Genomic DNA, 15,106 nt, shown 5'->3' with positions numbered 1-15,106 from the left:
TCATGTGCGTCTCCTCTGCTCAAAAAGGGGCCTGGGGCAGGGAGCCCTGGGATCCGATTTCCCTCCATGTCCCCAGCAGCCAGCCTGTGCACTGGCCAGTGTTCCTTGGCTGAGCAAACGAAGGGGCCCAGAGCCTCCCAGGGCTGGGGACACAGGACCTGCCAGGACCTCTGTACGTCGCGGGTTCTCGCCCCGGCCCCGGCGCTCCGGCAGAACCGCCACAGCTACACCTTCTGCTCCTTTTGTTTTTTATTAAAAAATAGATCAAGAAAATATCCACACTTCAGCCCACCTGCCAGAGTGGGCTCTGAAGAGGCCCAAGTGCCACGGGGAGGGGACTTTGGAAGGGGCGAGGAAGGCCAGACGGGTCCCGGGTGCGCAGGCTTTGGAGAAAGGAGACGCCCTCAGCAGGCCCTGGGAGATCAGAGTCTGGGCCATGTCGCTGAGCAGGGTGAGGGCAGGTGGAAGGGGGAGGCGGCCCCCAGCTAGAGCAGAGGTGGCCACAGGCAATGCAGAGGGCAGGACAGGGCCCGCACGGGGCTGCCGCCCACAGAAGGTCCTGCGACCTCGTCCCCCTCCACCAGGGGCTTTGCGCGCCCTGGCCTTCTCTCCAGTCTGCCCTCTGCAGGCCCCAGCAGGCCTTCCTGCCAGGGTGGCCACACTCAGGCGTTGATAGCCTTCCAGCGCTCACTGTCTGTGCTATTGATGCTGCCAGTGTGGCAGGGCATGGAGGCGATGTCGTCCAGGTAGGCCACCCCTCCGGCCGAGTCGAACTGTGTACTCGCGGCCCCTGCCACCTCCGGTCCCTCTCGCCGGGCCACCGCATAAGGCTGGGGCAGGTGCACGTCTGGTTCCTCAGTCTCGTCCACTTGGCATTTGTAGGAGAAGAGGATCTTGGGCTCCGAGCTGGTGGGGAGGACAGAGAGACAGGGAAGCTCCACCGGAGGGTCAAGAAAGGCTTCCTTTTCTGGGCAATAAGGCCTTCGGCCAGGGAATGAGACGCACGAATGGCTGCCTAACCGCCACCCTGGGAGGTCCCCAAGGCTTGGACTCTGGAGTCCAATGGGACTTGTTTTAAAACTCAGCCCGTATGTGAGCTTGGGCAAGGACTTCTGTGCCTGTTTCTGTACAACTCTGAGCTCAAAAGGGCAAATGGAGGTAAATTCTGGCCCCGAGTGCTCTGCAAACACCAGCTGTGACCTCCACCCTTGCAGCTTTATGACCTCTTACTTTGCATTTACCCGGTCCATCCAGCATCAAGGTAACACTGATGGGGAAGCACTGCACCCGATTTGCAAAAAGGAGCCTGAGGCCAGGGAGATAAATACACGTGCAAGGTCCCACACGGATCAGGGTTGGGCTGGGGTCCAATCCAGCCCCTCTCACCCCACCTCTGATGCCCCCACCTCCTCAAACCCAGCTGGTGGGGGAGGGTGTGGTGGCGGGTGGGGGTGGGGGGCAAAACGCCAGCACTCCTGCCACAATAGAGGCCCAGGGTCCAAGCCTCCATCCCACGTGTCCTTAGCATCCTGTCTCCCTGCCACGTGCACCAAAGTGCACCCACCCTACGCTGCACTACAGGCCGGCTTCCCCCAGCCCTGCTCCTCTCCCCAGCCACTCCCAGCTTGAATCCGGGAGCATGGTGACTTGTGTCTCCTTTGTCCCCTGTGGTGTCTGCCGGCTGCAGTGGTGCGGGACACGGAGTAGGTATTCAGTGAATGCTTGCTAAAAGAATGAGCTAATCTACCGTAGAACGAAAAGCAGCAAGTGTAGAACAGCGCAGAGCCACTCTCCTGCGGGGAAAGTGTGTATGTCTGTGTGTGTTGTATATATAACGTGTAACGTGTATACATATATAATGTGCGAATGTGTATGCGTGCGTGTAAGCACGTGTGGGAAAATATATACACCCTTCATCAGCATCACCTTCCTGGTATCGGAGCCTGCGCCGGGCCGAGGGACGCTCAGGACCCCGCAGCTGCGGATGCGCAGGCGCAGGAAGCTGGAGGCGCAGTTCCGCCGGCAGCCACGAGGCGGAGCTCACGGTCCTCAAACCACTAGAGGCGGGGTGGCGAGCAGGCAGGCCACCGCCTACCCCTCGGGGCCCACACCCCTTGCCCACACCCCCCCACTACCCCCGTGGGAAGACTCACCCAAAGAAGCCCCGGAGGAAGGCCACGTAGATGAGGGGCGCAAAGAAGCTGAAGTAGAGAAATGTGGTGGCATCTACACAGCTGGGGGGCAGGAGGAGCGGGTCAGGGAGGGGCCTCCTCTGGGTGGGGCCTCGGCTTGGCCTCCCCCTGCCCACCGCCCCCACAGCCGGGCCAGTACACACCCTGAACCCGCCCCACCTACCAGAGCCCCTCGATGATGTCGGCGCAGAGCAGCGCGCTTCCCAGCCCCTGCAGCAGGTTGAGCAGCGCCAGGATGCCCGCATACACGTAGAAGCTCCTCCGTGCTGGGGGGTTGGGGACCGTGAGGTCCTGCCCTTGCCTCCACCCTTCATTCCCAGCGTGTCACCGGAGACCCCTCTGGGCCCCCAGGAGGACTCCCTCCCTGGCACCCACGGCTCTCGGGGAAAAGAGTCAACGCCCCACCCCCCAGGGACCCAGCCCTATCCCAGAGCCACCCACCAGCTGCTTACAAGGCAGGGAGATGCGCTCCTTCAGCGGGGTCTTGGGGAGCACGACCACCAGAGAGTAGACCTGTGGTGACAGAGCAGGGCTGAGAAGGATGCTGGGGACACCAGTACCAAGGCATCCAGTCTCATGCTCTGAGGCTCCTCGGGGCCACCCCCAAGGTGCCCAGAAGGGGGGAGGGCACCCTCCGCCTCACCAGGAAGAAGAAGCAGGAGCTGACCAGCCAGAACTGGCGGCCCCCATGCCCATAGATGTTGAAGTCCTCAGCCGACAGGTGGGCATCAGGGTACAGGATCTCCAGCGTCCCCTGCAGGGGCAGGAGGGGGAAGGTCTCGGTTTCCTGCCCACCTGGAAAGCCCCCTCCCTGGGAGCTCCCTCATACAAAGCACCCGGATCTCTCCACCACCCCAAGCCCAGCTCCCCAGCCTGGCCATCAGAGATCCCCACTCCAGACTGCTCTCTGGCCTCGCCCTGCCCCCTGCCCGCCTCACTCCACCACCCAGAATAGGCCCAGCCATGGGGCAGGGGACAGAACTGGGCAAGAGGCAGCCCCCACCAGATCTAAGGAAGGAGTCTCTACATGGACAGCTCTCAGGGTGGTCTGCAAACCCGTATTTTCCCTACCCGGGCTGCTTTTTAAAACAGCAAGTTCTGGGCCTCCTCCCTGCCCCCACCCCAACCTACTGGATTAGAATGGGGGGGGGAGGGTAAAACCTGCCTTGTTAACAAGCACCCCAAGTGATTCCTGGGGCGCATTTAAAGTTTGAGAACACTGCACCTGATAAACATTCAAACCCTGACCCAGAATCAGGAAGCAGTGGATGTGCGGCCCTCAGTGACCCCTGGCCTCCTCCAGGGAGCCCTCATAGCTGCACCTGCCCCACCTCCCCTCTTACCTGGGTGACAGAGTAGGCCAGGGACAGCACTGTGGTGATGGCCAGCACCCGCTTGATGCTTGACTTGCTCTCCAGGTGACCTGGAAGAAACATGCTGGTCGGTCAGGGGGAGCCAGCCAGGTGGCCATGGTGGGGTCGGTGCCCGCTAGGGAGGGACAGGGAGAGCACTGGCCCCAGCCGCACACGCACCAAAGGCAAGGCCCAGGATGACCACACTCAGCTCGATGGCCAACAGGAAGAAGCGGGTAATCTCCCACAGGATCTGGACACAGAGTGGGCAGACTGTCAGCCTGGGGGGCCCAGTCACCCCTCTCCCCAGTGCCCAACATCCCCCCACCCTTGTCAGCAGGCCCGGCCCCACCTTATCAGCAACGGTGGCAGCGTCCGAGGTGCTGACCGTCATGGACACCACGGCCCGGGCGATGCCCACCAGCGCCACTACGAACACCTGGTGGGCGAGAGCGGGGATGCCATTAAGGGGTCAGGGAACGAGGCCTCTGGGAACAGCGGGACTGAAAATCCCACACCCCGCCTCTGCAGGAGCCTCTGATTCTTCGAGAACAGAAGGATTCTACGCTAAGAGTCGGGGGTGGGATGTAGGGGGGTGGCGAGATCCTCCGCTGCTGGTGACAGTTCCCTCTCCGGCCTCAGTTTCCTGGCTACACTGGCAGCCTGAGAATGGTGACATTCTTAGGGGTGACATGGTGGGTCCCCGCTGCCTCCTGCCTCTGTGACCTCGGGCCAGGAAGTGCACCTCTGTGCCTCAGTTTCCTTATCTATGAAATGGGGTAAAACTAGCATGCACTGCATTTGATGGCTGGCAGGGGCAAATGGGTAAGTACATGTAGCAGAAGCATGCGTGGCACCCAGTGAAGGTGAGGTGCACGTTGGGCGCTAGCACTGTCATATTAGCGGTTTTATTTCCAAGACACGGGGGATGGGAGTGTGCAGGGAAGAGACATCAAAGACCCCGGGGAGGGCTACTGCACCGGCAGGCGGTGCAAAAGTGCCTGGATTTTGTCACCCCGGTGTCCACTCGCTTCTTCTGGCAACAGCCTCCTCCCTCTCCTTGCTGCTCGCATGGTTCGGGGGGCTGACCCCACCATGCCTGGCTTCAGGGGCTGGCCTGTAGCACAGGGCTGGGCATTCAGCCTATGGCATTCCCTGATTTGGGGATGGCGGGGGATCCCAAGGGAGTCTAGTGAAAGGCACACCCAGGACAGCAGGTGCAGCCACTACGAAAGGAAGCTGAGGAGCGCGCCAGCCTGGAGTTGCTGGGCTGCCTGGCTCCAGGAGGGCGAGACTGCTAGAGGCAAGGCCATCAGAGAGACCCAAGCTGACAGGAAGATAGAGACTGTGCCCCCACGGCATTGCCAAGCCCCTGAATCTAGCCATGCCTGAAGCCCTGGGACTTGTCAGTTTCTCAGTCAATATGTTCCCTCCAGCTTCTATGAATTTAACTTTGGTTTTCTGGGATACATACAAACAGGAGAGTCCAGGTACAGGGCCGCCTGAGTGGCCCCGTCAGTTAAGCGTCACAATCATGGTTTTAGCTCAGGTCATGATCTCGCGGTTTGTGGGTTTGAGTCCCAAGCCTGGCTCTGTGCTGACAGCGAGGAGCCTGCTTGGGATTCTCTCTCCCTTTCTCTCTGCCCCTCCTCACTTCCTGCCATGCGCGTGCTCTCTCTCTCTCAAAATAAACAGATGTAAGAAAAAGAAGAATCCAGACACACACAACAGTCTGTCCTCTGTGCCACAAAAACCGTGTCAGCCTCCTGGGGAGGCTGACCCCAAGATCACAGGAGCGCCCCAGGGTAAAGCAGACCCAGTGCACGTGACGTGAGAAGGAGGGCACTGAGGCACAGAGAGGCCAAGCCACCAGTCCCAAGGTCATTCAGCACAGCTGGGGTCCGGAGATAGCCTGAGTCAGCCCTCACCGCTGTCTCCTGAGCTTTCTAGAACAGAGTCCCCAGGAATAAGAGGGCAGTGCTGAGTCCCCTGTCCCTGCGTCGTGTTCCTGGGCATTGGCCTTGGGTCGCTTCTCCCTGCCTGCCCCCCCAGAGAGGGCATCGGTAAGTGATGCTTTAAATAAATGCTTTATCTGTGGAATAAATACTCATCTCTGTAATGAGTCAGAGAGGCACCACTGCCTCACAGAGGAGGGGGCTCCAGTCAGCCAGCGACCCCTGGGGCCTCCACCAACGGCCTCCAGGGTTCCACACAGCCTCCCCTGACCCTGCCTGCCCGCTGACAACTCCCCTGCCTGGGAAGCTCTGAACCAGGCCACAAAGAGGGGGACCAGAGAGCCATTCAGCTCTAGGCATTGGTAGCTAAGAGGCCGAGAGAGGGGAGGATTCCAGCCAGTCAGGCCTGAGCTCTGAAGGATGCAGCTGGATGGCCCCACACCTGGAACCCTCACCTGGAAGCCACACCTGGGGCCCAACTTCTCAACCACAGCCTTGCTACCTCTCCCGAGGAGGCCCACACCAAGAGCACTGACTGAGGAGAATTCAGGTTTGCCCAACAGGCAGGAAGAGTTTCCAAAGAGGTCTCAAAGAGTGTATGGATGGCTGGATGGACAGACGGACAGATGGGGGTGGCCGTGGGCATTTCCCCCCCAGCCAGTATCCATTCCCCTTCCCTCTACTAATGATTCCCCACTTTTCTTTCAGGGACCACCACCCTCTTTAGTCCACATAGTCTGGCTGAGTTGACCCCACACCCCAGCGCCAAAGTGCCCCTTTCCCTGCTAGTCACAGTGATTGGCTCGGGGACAAACGGGGACCCAAGGTGGGCCGGTCAGAGGGAATTTCAGGTCCATACTCGCACCGCCAGTAAAGAAGTCCTCTTCCGCTGGCATTGGCAGGGAGGCAGGATGTTAGCTCATGGCTGCTCTTGGCTATCTCTGACACCAGGCAGGGAGAGCTCATCTGAGATAAGGCCAGAGGAGGGCAGAGATGCAGAGAAACAGAGTCCTGATGACATCCGTTAATCCTCTGGATCCAGCCTCATCTGAAGCTGGCTTTCATTACAGAGGCAGTTGAGAATTCCCTTTTGCACTTATGCCAGTTGCAGTTGGACTGAACTCACCAGGATATAGAAGGTGATAAAAATGGGGCTGGAGGTGACGCGGATCTTGGCCCGAGCGAACGGAAGCTTCCAAAGCAGGAAGATGAAGAAAAGCACATTGGGGACGAGCAGCAAGACGTCCCAGTACCGGACCCTAGCAGACGGGCAGAGAAGCCAGCTGACTGGCAAGGCTCTGTCTGCACCCATCCCCCTCCGCAGCCCGTCATGCACACGCACACACCCCCGCACACACGGGGGAAACCCACTCACACACAGCCAGTCGGCCCAGCAGGGCCACGGGCTGCCTCACCTGGAGGTGCCAATATCCTCATAGAGCAGCAGCAGACAGCGATGTGGCACGCTGATGTTGGGCGCCACGGGCGGGGGCGGGGCTGTGCTCCCATTGGCCCGAAACACCTCCTCCAGGGCGTCCATCCCGCCAGCAGCTGGCCCTGCGGGAGCGAGAGCCCCAGCGTGAGCAGCGCAGGGGCTGCGTGGCCCCGGGTCTCTGGTCTCAGGTTCCCAGTGGAACCCAAGAGGGCCACCTACAGTGGGCCTGCGGACAGCTCCCCCACCCAGCAGGGGGAGGGCGGGCTGTGGCTCCTGCACGTGCCACAGCACAACCCCCAGACAGGGGCCCGGTGACCCCAACAGTAAATGCCACCCCACTGATGGAGCCTTACCGTGAGCCTGGCACAGCAGCGCAAGCTACTCGGCACGACCTCAGTTCATCCCCCCAGTCCCGGGGGCCCCGGGGACAGACAGAGAACAGAGGGGCTAGGAGCCAGAGTTCTTGGCTCCTCTGTGCCTGCTTCGTCCTGCCCTTGCAACATGGTAATGACCGACGGCATCCACCCCGGGAGGCTAAGTGGTGCCAGGCGCCTCCTACGACCCACACACGTGCAGTCAGTCCCCAGAGTCCGCGAGCTGCACTTCCTCCCTGCACGCAGATGCAGAGCCGACTTCGAGGCAATCACACGGCCACCGGGCGCCAGAGTGGGGCATCAGGCAGACCTCAGGTGGCCCACGGCCCTCATCAGCCTCTGCTGCCACCCTGGAAAGGCAGACGCAAATCTGGGGGAAGCTGCACAGGTGTCCAAGTGGAGAAGGGAGGGAAGGAGATGTCCTGCAGAGGGCGCTGTGTCTGCAAAGGCAGGAACGGGGGCTGCTGTAGAGTCGGCAGGTGGGCCCGCAGACAAGCGCTTCCCAATGACAGCTTAAGACCCCAGCCTGGAGGTGCCTGGGTGGCTCTGTCGGTTGAGGTCCGACTGCAGCTCAGGTCATAATTCCATGGTTCTTGAGTTTGAGCCCTGCATCGGGCTCGCTGCTGTCAGCGCAGAGCCCACTTTGGATCCTCTGGCTCCCTCTCTCTTTTCCCCTCCCCTGCTCGTGCTCTCTCTCTCTCTTTCTCCCTCAAAAATGAATAAATAGGTAAAAACAAACATTGAAAAAAAAGAAGAAGAAGAAAAGAAAAAGAGTCCAGCCGGTGGCCGGGAACCCTGGGAACTGTCCTGGACAAAGCAGGCTCCCAGGTCACTGGGCTCTCAGGGACAGGAGCAGAGGGGCTGGGCCCACACTGTTGGCAGCAGGGATTTCCTCAGGGAGCTCAGGGGGCCCAGGGCATGTGAGCGAGGTGTGTGTGGCCCGGGCACCAGGACGTAACAGATGCCAGCATGAAAACGAATACTTGAACACACAGGGCCTGATGGCCTGGCGTCTCCACTTCTGGGTACATTTATAATAGCCCCAGGCTAGCAACAGCCCAAATGCCCACCATCAGCAGCAGGCACACATATATGGCGGCGTCGGTATAAGCAGCAGAACAGAAAGAGAAACTACTGTTACCAGCAGTAACACGAAAGGGCCTCACAGATACGGTGCTGAGCAGAGCCAGCCACGAGAGTGGATATGCTGCTGTCTGACCCCGTGCAAAGATCTAGGCGAGGGTCACCTTTGTGGAGGACGGAGGGCGTAGTGGTGGGGGGAGGAACACCAGCTTCCGGTGCTTGATGTGGGGGGGGGGGGGGCGGGTACACAGGCGTGTTCACCCTGTCAGAATCCACTGAGTCGCATCTAGGATCTGTGTGCTTTTCTGCATGGGTTACATGTCAGTAAGTTTTAAAAAATTAGAACGATGCATTCTGTTTACACCCCGAGAGTGCAGATCTCACACTCAGCCAGGGGCAGCCCAGGACGCTCAGCACCCTGTTAGCAAGGATCGGTGGCCCCTGAACGACAGGCCAAAGGCGAGGGCTGGAGGGGATACAGGGACATCCCTGCTACCTATCCAGGCCATGAAACGGGAGCACTGCCTCTGGCTCAAAGGGAGAGGAGACTGAGGCAAGTGGGCTGAGACCATCCTCCTCCATCCCTCTCTCCAACAGGCCACTCGCTGCCTGTGGATCACATCCCCATTGGCAACTCAAGGCCAAACCAACAGGTCAAACATATGCCCGACACACAGTAGGTCCAAAGAAAGGGTGCGTTCTTCCTGCATTTTCCGCCCACAGCAGCAGCACCTACCGCGAGCCAGGGAGGAATCTGGGTGTTGGGCCACACTTCCCCTTTGTTCTAGGAGGGGAGGCAGCCAGCCAGCATGAAAACTGCGTTACAAAGCAAACTTCTAGAGATAAAGGCTCAGAGGAGAAAATGGAGGAGTGGAATGGAACAACGGGTAACACAGTAGAGACTACCAGGGTCCCCAGCATCCACCCTTCCGTTTAGCACTGGAGCCCATAGCTCACACAAGGCTGCCCAGAACAATGGCTATTTTCTAAGCTTCCCTTGCCACTGGCTATGGCCCCTCGATCAACTTTTATCCAATTGTAAATGAACAGTTAATTTAATGAGTTTGTCAATTTCAGGCCATGCACTTCTTTCCCACTGCCTGAAATAGGGATGTGGTGGCAGGAGCAACAGCAGCCATCTTACACCAGAGACGGAAGCCATGGCTTGAGGAGAGAGCAGTAAGAAAAAGCATCTGGGTCCCACACCCAATAGGCCTCCATGCATATCCTGAACAGCTTGCACGCAGACTGTCACGCGACATGCAGGAATAATCTTCTATCTTGTTGTCTCGACCTTTGTTTCAACAGCTAAGGCAGAATCCCAATGAATATAAAGAGGTGCTGCTTTGGACTGGGTCATCAGACAACCCAGTGCCTTCTGCACTAGATCTAACTAATCGAGAAGCAGGCAGACTTGGAAAAATCTGGACAGAGAGCATATCTGCGAGAGAACAATGAATGGAAACGCCGTGAGATACAAACAGGCCTGGCCTGTTCAAAGGGCAAAAAGCAGGCCAGTGTGGCTGGAGGTGATCAGAAAGGCTGGCAGGGCCAGGTCACTGGGGGCCATATGACCACATGCAATGCGATTTCATTCTAAATGCAATGAGAAGCGTGTCACGAAGGCAGGGGACGGGATCCCCTTTCCACTCAGGCTGCCGTGGAAAACGGACTGGAGCGGGGGCAGAGTGGAGCCCCTGTACCAGTGCAGGCAGGAGGGCGTGGCTGCAGTGGGGGTGGAGTGGAGGAATCTGGGATACCTTCGGGAGGGTTGGCCGACCTGACCTCCCCACGGACACACGGAGGGAACGAGGGAAGACAGGAAGGATGTGGTGGCTTCTGGCCTGAGCCACTGGATATGCTGTTAATGTGGCCCCACCAAACACTGCTCCCTTGTCCCTAGCTGACAAAGTGCTGTTCTCGTCCAGGCCCCCTCCATGATGCCCTGCTGAACAGGCAGGGACCCCTCTCCCGGGCCACAAGCTGAACTAATTACTATTGGCCAGTGGCTTTGGGGTCGGGGCAGTGTGGAACAGGACCAGGCACTTGGGCCGTGTGCAGGGGTGCTCCAGTTTGACACAGGGACTGCGGGGGCAGGGTGCTATGATGTTTTTATAGACAGGGGCCAAGGCTGCCAATGTCCCGCAACATGGGGGATGGTCCACCAAATGGATAATCGTCCTCACCTATGCCAACAGTGCCCCGAAGGGAGGCTCTGGTCAAAGTCAAGAAGGGTGTTCTCCTTGTTGGTGGCCAGTTCAGGCCAGGGCATGTGATGCCACACGGGGGAAGTCTCCCAAGAAACATTTTCATTCCTGAGCACCCGATACTTTGAAGGAGGAAAGCCCCTTGTTTGCACCCACATGTGGCTGTTGAGGGTATGACGTCTGAACTGCAGCCATGCTGAACACGGGGAGGTTACTGCTGGCAGGGGGTGTGCCGGCCCCCTCAAGACTTCTCGTGACCTGAGATGATGACTTTTAAGTGACCGGAGTTGAAGGAGAGAGATTCTGCAGCCCCCTCCGCCCCACTCACCACTCCCTGTGGAGCAAAGTGTCAAGCAGCCCCAGGAGGGGCAGGCCTGGGAGAGCAGGCCAAGCTCCCAGCAGCCGCCAGGAAGCTGAGAGTTCCTTGTGAAGGGATGGGGATCCCAGTCCCCAGTGGGGATGAACAGGGCCAAGGAGCAGGAGAGCCGGATAGAGAGTCTGAAGGGGGAAGCGTCACTTGGTTTTGCCTGTCCAGCGCCCCATTTTCCTGAGGGTTCCCCAGTCTCTGCCCATGAAGTTTGGGCACAGCGGACTGTATCACAGCTCCAAGGAACGTGCACGGGATCTAAGCCCGGCCAGTCGGGATGCTCCCCTGCCCCGACCAATGAGAATCAGCCCTGAGACTTTTGCTATAGTTGTTTGGAACAGATGGGCTTTCTGCTAAAAGCAGTACGCCAGGGCTGTCCCACTTTGACCCTACACATGGGGTGACCCTACCCACCCGAGAATAAAGCCAACTTCGAGGAATATAGAGCCGAGAGACAGATGGAAATACATCCCGGAGACAGAACAATCTCATGCGAGCCCCTGGATCTGGCCACACCTGAAGTTCATCCTACCCCTGGACTTTCTTTTGAGTTTTAAATCCCACAAATTCCTTTCTCTGCTTCGGTCTGGTGGAGTCTGATTTCTCTCCTGTACTACTGAAAAACTTCCGGCTAACACACGTTATGCAGTTGGGCAGATCCGGGTTGCACTTCTGGCCCTGCCACGTACTTGCTCCGTGACACTGCGTGAGTCGTTTCTCCTCTCTGAGCGTCACAGGGACAATAACACTTACCCGACAAAGGTGCTGAGGATCAGACAAGGACAGAGAAGCAAAGGTCTACAAAAGGTAACATAAAGGTAATTGTTGCTTTCCGCCCCCTCCACCCCCAGAGGAGGGCTTGGGGTGTAGAGGAAAGAAGGATTTGGTTCCAAGTCCAAGGGCCCCTTTGCAAGCACTGCTGGCTGTGGGGTGATGAAGGAGAACAACATCCACTGCTCCCCACCAGTGCCCCTGCTGACTCTGCTACGACAGCACAGAACACTCGCTGAGCCCTCCCAACCCTACAAGGGAAGTACTTCTGTTACCCCCACCGTACAAAGCTCAGGGCCAGTGAGCCGCCTGCGACGTAATCTGTCTCCAGTGCCCAGGCCCTCAAGTGGCAACTTGCCAAGGGCCCCTCTCCAGGCATTGATCTCTCCACCTGTAGATGAAAGGCTTCATCTAGAGCTGTGCTTCTCAGACCTGAGCACTGTGCACAGGCAGGTTCTGATCCGCAGGCCCGGGGCCCGGCTGACAGTCCACAACGCTAACCCCTGCGGCGCTGCTGGTCAGAGAACCACAGCTGGGTCATGAGGCTGTTGGCCACACCAGAATTGCCACTATGGGTCAAAGCTTACAAACCAACTGAGGCAATGATAAAAAATGAAACAACCACGCACACTACCTGGAGACAGAGGACTTTACGTGTGGTGACACACTTAACTAACACAGCAGCCCCTAAATGAGAGGGACTTTGTACCCATTGTACAGAGGGGGAAAGGAGAGGCACAGAGGGGTGAGTCACTGGCTCTACATTCTCCTCCCCCTACCGTGGGTAAGCTCCTGGCCTCAGAGGCAGAAGTCTTGGTGGTGACAGACAAGGAAGGGGACTGCAGGCTCAGGAAATGGGGGACAGCGGGACAGGAGACGGTAGGAAGGCCGGCTGAGGGCAGGGGGCAGTAGGGGTGGAGCCCAGACCAGAGAGGGGAATTCTCAGAGGACTTTCTGGGATGCTTGAGTAGCCTAAGGCAACCCCAAGCCTCTCAGGCCCAGGGAAACTGGGACAGACTTGTCTTCCACCTGGGAGGGACTTTCCTGACCTTGTTAACATTCTAGAGGCCATCTTCCCACTCACCACTTGGGCCTCCAGTTCCGTCCCTTCCTCTGTGGCCAGCCTACGGGGCAGGATGCCAGGCTGGCTCCAGTCATGCAGTGCCAGACCTGCTATGAGCCCCTGGATGGGATTTTCCCTTCTCTGGGCCTCAGCTTTCCCATCTGTGCATTGGGATTGACCAGGGCTGGATGGAAAACTCTAGGGAAGACAGAGAGCCCCGAGCGTAAGAGAGAGGCTATGCCTCATAGTTGCTGTCACGCCCCTTGGGGCTTCTGACCTCTAGCAGATTGCTGAGCTTCTAAACCCTAGAACCAAAACAAAATGAGAAGGCTCCAGAGGACAGACGCCAACCCCTTATCTTTCATCCTTGGGGGTGGGGAGGTGGACACTGTCTGAGACACACTGCCAGCAGCCCAGGCAGGAGCCTCTGGGAGGATGGGAAGCCCTGGGCCCCTTCCCTCATCTGTCAAAGCCCAATCTGATCTGACCCCTGCCTTCTGCTCTGCCTCATTCCCTTCCATTCTCTAGCCCCTGGCTTTCACCTTGTTCTCCAAGCTGTTAAGCGTCCTCCTACCTCAGGGCCTTGGTGCTTGCTCCTCTCCTGCATCATCTCCTCACTTGGCCCACTTCCTCGGGGCACTCCTTAACCATCTCTCACGACTGGCCCGCCCTGTGTTTTCTTTACAGCACTTCATTTGAAGTGGCCCCAGCTGCGTGTTTATGTGTTTACTGGCTGCCCATCCCAGGCGTGCTCATGACCCAATCCCCTAGAATAGCGCCTGGCACAGAATTAAGTTCTCACCAAAATGTTACAATGTGGACAGATGAATCTCCAGCAGAGTGCGGCCAAGCCCTTCTGGGGAGCTGGAGAAGGATCGCTGGGAGGACCCCACAGCCTCATCCCCACTACAGAGGCAGGAGGCAAAATCGCTCTCCACCCTCCATCCCCCTGATCCGGTGGAAGCGGTCTCTGAGCCTCCCAGACGGTCCTTGATGCAACAGCAGCCCCAGCCTTATAAGCAACACCTCCTGCTGTGGAAGCAGGTCCTGTCACACTGTTTGTAGGTGGGGACACAGGCCCAGATGCGGGGCCACTTGGCCTAGATCTCCTCCTACACAGCCTCAAGCCCCAGGGTCCACCAGCCCTGTTCGATGGCCAGCCCCGGGGCCTGTGCAGCCCTGTGTGTCCTCATTCCCCCTCGCAGAGGGCTCAGCTGCCCCATCCCATCTACGGGCCTCCCAATTACCCGTCCCCTCTTCCCGTGAGTCCTCACCCAGGGGCCCCTGGCCCTCTGAAACTTCCCCAAGGGGGTCCTCTGAGAGTGTGCCGTGAGCGGGAAGGGGTCATTCCGAAAGGAAAGAACGGCGACAGGTGGGCCCCAGGTCCAGCTGTGGGGATGAGGGTGGGGGTCCCGATCAGCTCCCCGCTCTCCCGCAGCTGTCGCGGGGAGTCACTATGGGCACCCGGGCTCTGGGAGCTCCCTGACAGAGAGGGACTGTAGGTGCGGCGGAGGCCGGGAGGCGTCTCAGGAGCGCGGGTCCCAGGCGCGGCAGAGGGAGGGGGGCACCCAGCCCCGCGGCAGGGCTTCCGGACGCGCAGCGATGGGGCTCCCCGTCCAGGTGTGGCGGGAAAGGGGAGAGGATCCCCTCCTTACCTGAGGGTCCCGGGCCGTGCTCAGCCCCCGCCGCCCGGGCCGCTCATCCACCACCGCAGGGTGCGCAGACCCGGCCAGGCCCCGGGACTCCGGCCTCCAGCGCCCCTGGCAGGCAGCAAGGCCAGGGAACGTGGCGCAAGAGCCGGGGGCAGCCGGCTCCGCGGAAATGGGGAATCACCGGGAAAGGGGAAACGCGGTCAGCCGGTCAGCGCGCCGGGCCCACCGGCCCCCAGGACACCACGCAGCCCTTCCCGGCAGCGGCGACCAGATGGCAGGCGCGTCCTTTTCGTTCAGCCAAAACTGCAAAAACAGCCACAGCCCCTACTTATAGCCCTCAGGCCCGCCCCCAGCCCCCAGAAGCCTATAGAAATGGAGTTACATCAAAAAGAAGGCGCAAGCCGCGGAAGAAGCCAATCAGATCCCTAAGAGGCGGGGCGACCCGCTGACCTCTTAAAGAGACAGCAAGAGGGCATTGCGGGGGAGGGAAGCAGCTTCGGGGTAGGGAAGCTGCTACGTATCTCACCCTGAAGGCTGCCAGGATCGCGGACCCGAGAACTGAGGACGCTGCCCCCCCTTTGGCCCCTGCTCCTGCCCCAGCTGTCAGCAGCTGTCAACAGACCCGCTCGCTCCAGCCAGTGCTCCTCCTCTGGGG

The 15,106-nt window shown here is 59.2% G+C and overlaps 1 protein-coding gene across 2 annotated transcripts; it reads right to left on the bottom strand.

Moving 5' to 3' along the window:
- Window positions 1–231: 231 nt before the first annotated feature.
- Window positions 232–15,106, bottom strand: TPRA1 (transmembrane protein adipocyte associated 1). Of its 2 annotated transcripts, XM_045494033.1 has the most exons (12): window positions 14,978–15,093; window positions 14,455–14,754; window positions 6,915–7,056; window positions 6,626–6,758; window positions 3,897–3,983; window positions 3,725–3,797; window positions 3,536–3,615; window positions 2,836–2,946; window positions 2,645–2,705; window positions 2,356–2,458; window positions 2,154–2,234; window positions 232–906 (listed from the first exon to the last, which is right to left on the bottom strand). In XM_045494033.1, exons 3-12 carry the CDS (start codon window positions 7,037–7,039, stop codon window positions 663–665), a joined length of 1,098 nt encoding a protein of 365 aa, XP_045349989.1. In that variant the 5' UTR covers window positions 7,040–7,056; window positions 14,455–14,754; window positions 14,978–15,093; the 3' UTR covers window positions 232–662. The 2 variants fall into 2 exon arrangements, with proteins under 2 accessions (XP_045349989.1, XP_045349988.1); XM_045494032.1 differs by lacking the exon at window positions 14,455–14,754 and having other exon boundaries at window positions 14,978–15,106.

The sequence above is a fragment of the Leopardus geoffroyi genome, chromosome A2 (assembly GCF_018350155.1).
Source record: "Leopardus geoffroyi isolate Oge1 chromosome A2, O.geoffroyi_Oge1_pat1.0, whole genome shotgun sequence".
Taxonomy (NCBI): domain Eukaryota; kingdom Metazoa; phylum Chordata; class Mammalia; order Carnivora; family Felidae; genus Leopardus; species Leopardus geoffroyi.
This window is presented reverse-complemented; position numbering and strand designations above follow the sequence as displayed.

Excerpts from the sequence above, each read along its gene's own strand:
- TPRA1 (XM_045494032.1), bottom strand. The coding sequence starts at position 7,039 with ATGGACGCCCTGGAGGAGGTGTTTCGGGCCAATGGGAGCACAGCCCCG. Across the intron at positions 3,616-3,724 it reads CATCCTGGGCCTTGCCTTTG|GTCACCTGGAGAGCAAGTCA; the intron begins GTGCGTGTGCGG and ends TGTTTCTTCCAG. Across the intron at positions 2,235-2,355 it reads GACATCATCGAGGGGCTCTG|CTGTGTAGATGCCACCACAT; the intron begins GTAGGTGGGGCG and ends CCTGCCCCCCAG.